At 43.5% G+C, this 4,188-nt stretch overlaps 1 protein-coding gene across 1 annotated transcript; it reads right to left on the reverse strand.

Annotated features, from left to right (window-relative positions):
• Positions 1-991: 991 nt before the first annotated feature.
• Positions 992-3,033, reverse strand: LOC113408184 (transmembrane protein 183-like; the record flags this gene model as incomplete). The annotated part of the gene is made up of 3 exons (XM_026661260.1): positions 992-1,294; positions 2,022-2,177; positions 2,953-3,033. Coding segments are annotated over 3 exons (423 nt in total), but the record flags the coding sequence as incomplete, so codon positions are not given.
• Positions 3,034-4,188: the final 1,155 nt, after the last annotated feature.

Consider the following 4,188-nt stretch of genomic DNA (forward strand, 5'->3'; position numbering starts at 1 on the left):
TGAGATTCAACTGCCCCTATGGTCTGCAGGGCCAGGGAAGCTATTATTTCAAATCCCTTGAGGCTCAAAATCAGAGGATTTTAGGTGGAATTATGAAGCTCTTCTTCCTGTCATAAGATGCACGATACTTCCCCACGGTTCTGCATAAAACTCATGCCCCCATCTATTCTGGGTATTGTGGTGCGGCAACTCCAGATATGCTGAAGTAGACACAGTACCCTGCTTAGCCCTCTCACACCACCAAGTAGAGTCAGAAGGGTTGGGTTTATTTTTCCCAGGTAGTTAATTTGTCCGCTGGGAACTGGATGCTTCCTCTTTGCTCCTAATAGCTTTCCCACAGTCACTACCTCCGAACACTGTTAGCTTAGCTCACAGACAATCTTACTCTTCTAATGCCTGAAGTCTGAGCACTTATTAACTCATGCGGTTAGTTTTTGTTTAGTTCCCACATGCCACAAGAGCCTTTCCATTATGTGTGTTTTAGATTCTCTTTCTTAAAGAGAGCATCGGGATACGAACTTTTGTAAGTGTTTCTTTGCCTTATCACCACACACATTTAATTTACATGTGAGCTGTAAAGGCAATCTCTTTGCTTGATCATTTATGCCTTTATTGTGCTCATGCAGATAAGAGATTGAAGCATGACTAGTGATTGTCACTGCTATTCCACTTGCTGCATCAGTGTAGGATAATACTGCTGCATTTGAGTTTGATCACGCTACAGTAAGACACACACTGATTTCATTGACACTTGGTCTGAAAATCTCTGACCACATTGGATCTGGAAGCACGCTTGCTGCTTCCTTTGCGCAACAGAACACAGGACGACTTTCGTTAACACCAAAAGGATTTTAAATGAACAGTTTCATGGTGCTCCTTTCAAATCATAAAATGTGAACTTTACATAGAAATGTGTTTACAAATCATTTCCATTTACACTCGATTCTGCTCATTACTGGCTGGAAATTATATACAGAGATTGGCATTGCAGCTTCACTCATTTGTAAGGAGATTGGAGAATTTATTCAGGAAATAAAAATAGGATTTCCCAGTTCCTAGACATTGTCTTCTGCCTGACATGGCTACTCACAGATGCAGTAGGAGCATGCTAAGCTTTCAGAGAAAACGGGTACTGCGGGTGCCACCAATCCAAGAGACGTACACTGTGCACAGGGTCCAGGATAACTTGTACTCCTTGGTCAAGTTGGGGCTTCTTGCCGTTCCAGACAGGAGAATCCTGGAACACCAACCTCACTCTGTGATGTCTCATGTCAGTGCTCACGTTTATTGTGAACTGCAGGGAAGAAAACTGGCAATTTCCTTAATAGACATCTAGGCATTTTCTGGAAGCAGTACCTAATTTCTCTTCAAATACTATCTACTACTGTGAATGCTGATCCCTAATTCTTATTGGACAAACATTTTCTTTGTGGTGTTTTACATTTAAACTTTATATTTTCAAATACTTTTTTTTTTTTTAAATTGAGGGCCTCCAAAAAGTCTGCTTTTCACAAAAAAGATACCAGAAAGACATCATCAAAATTTGAAAGATCAACCAACTCTCTTCTAAAGTTGAAATAAATGTTATTTGGTCTTTGATCTTACGGAAGTGCAAAGGTGAGAGAACTTGGACACTATTTTCCAATTCTACCTTTAATAGCCATAAGTTATCTAGGGTATTTTAGGTGCTGCTGACTAAGACTCCTAGGCACGATGAGAATACAAATCCTCATCCTTCCTTCCCCCAGGAATGGAGCACATTTCGTTGAAGACAGCTGACAAACAGTCCCTTCTAGTTGGGCCTCGAGGGCTGGTGCCATGAATCTACATCAACCATCAGAGAGTTTAGTGACTTGCAGAAACTAAACCGAAGAGATCCTTGAGTGATGGCCCCAATCCACTAGGGAAATGCATATTAATTAGTCTGCTGGTGCAGCAAGATTTACAGACAAGCGGTAATGACCAGACCATTTTCTTAGCACATTTTTATGGTGCTTACGTGCAGATTTCTTAACACTTACCAAGGTAAATATCAGACCCATGACTACCGGCAGGAAGATGAAGTTGAGCGTGGTGATTTGCAGCAGACAGCAGTCCTGATCAGGATTTGTGTGAACATCCTCATACTGAACAGGTGGCTGAAGATCTTTGCAACAGTTACTCTTCAATCTGGGAGGCTTGACAGAACGAGACAGACCGGTTCATTCAACTAAACTGAAGCCAACCAGAAATTTCACTTCATGTCTAGAGACCATCCTGGCTCAGCAGCAGATTCCTGCCTAATGCCCAATTGTTCGGGCAAAAGGGTTCCATGTTCAATGAAAACCCTGGGATGGAGGGCTTGCAAGACTGTCTCTTTGAAGACAGACTCTGCAGGTCCTGATAGGGTGCTCGGTATTATACATTTATCCTGAGTCTGGTTAAAGGAGGGTTTCACAAAGATTACTGTCACCCCCTGATAAAAGGGTTGGTTAGCTTTGGAAAGGCTTTCCGTGTGAAGAGAGAAAAGACATTAATTCAACACATTTCAAACTTGGGTCCCTAACCGTAGGCCACTAAATCAAAGTGACTGGCTTTTCAGAGGAGCCGAGTCATCGCAACTCTCCACTGAAGGTATTTGGAGCTATAGATACTCAGCACGTTGGGTTAGGGGCAGGCAATCAGCAGCCTAAATATGGACATAGGGATCTAATCCTCTAGACACTCAAGACTGAAAACATTGGCCTGTTTTAAAGCAGTAAGAATTGCCTCCTGCTCTAGTTTTCCTACTCAGCAGCTCCACAAGTGCCTTACCTGCCCACCTCTGCATTTGGCAATATGTATTTCTTTTACCAGGAGATCGGATTTTAATTGATCTACTGCACCCATCATAACAACTCTGGAAGAAAAATCATTATGGCTTCAAAACCTTACCGCCCTGACATTTCAATGGCAAGTGGTTAGCTTTCATACCTGTTTTTTGAATTTGAAGTTAAATTCCCACATAGGTTCTCGTCTGTTCCCGTCAATCTTTCTGCACCAGAAAAGCAAACACTGATATGGGAGGGGGGGGGAAATACAGTAGTAGAGTTAATTATTTCATTTTTAGTGAATTTCAACACAGGCAAAGAGCTCAAACTACAAACCACAGGAGCAGCTGAAGAGATGGCAGCAGTCTGGTCCCATTAGTTACATTAATGCATATCTGAGAGACAAGGTGGGTGAAGTAATCTCTTTTACTGGACCACCCACCTTCTCTCCAATATCCAGGGACCGACACAGCTACAACTACACTGCAAACATTAATGCATACCTGGCATTTTCCATTTGCCAGTCAGCAGGTGGCAACCTCGCTATACCAGAGGGTGACACAGGACTTGGGCTCTAGCAGTGCTTCCTCTGTTCCGCTCACCCATTCCACATAGAAGAGGAAAGCAGAATGGACTTTGCTCCTCTACATTCTACATGGAATAGCCAAATTAAACTGATAAAATCTCAGGTCAATGTATGCATTCAGCTCACACTCAGAACAGAGCAGGAGTGAGGGAGAGCAAACAGCAGATCAGGGAAGGAGAATCAAAGAGAGGCAAATGTTAAAAGCAACTGGACAGAGCAGAAAAAGCGCGGAGGGGGGGGGGGGGGAGAGGGGAGGGGAGGCGCACCCAGAGGTCACACTCCCCTCCATTAGGCAACGTCCTAGTATTTCAAAATCACAAAGCAAAGCTTTGTCTGTACAGTTCAACTAGTGGCTCAGAACATTGCTTCTTTTCTAAAGGTGGATGAATACATGGGGTCCGATGCCTCAATGCCAGAGGCAACCAAAGCCTGGATCTGCTGGCAAAGGTCTCTCAGGTATTCTATAGTGTAATCTCTGACTGCCACACCTTTATACAGCCTTACAGCTGTGAGATTCTATGTCCTGGCATGCAATGCTCCATGAAATAGGAGAGTCTTAGCAGAACTACTGTATTCAAGTGAGGGGGGAGGTTAAATAGAGCCCAATATCATATCGATAAGCTGACAGTGACTGGAAGTTGCAGTCATCTGACAGCCATTCAGTAGCCAATAAGGAGAGAGCCTGGCAAATCTCAGTCCAGTTGACAGAGAGTAAGTGTCCACATCACAAGAGATACCTTCCATAACAACTGACCTGAAGTAGGCCTGCTAACAGCCTCAGCAGGAAGGGAAAGAATGGCATGCGTCATAGAG

Source organism: Terrapene carolina, unplaced genomic scaffold (assembly GCF_002925995.2).
Source record: "Terrapene carolina triunguis isolate 2854851 unplaced genomic scaffold, T_m_triunguis-2.0 Scaffold966, whole genome shotgun sequence".
NCBI lineage: Eukaryota > Metazoa > Chordata > Testudines > Emydidae > Terrapene > Terrapene triunguis.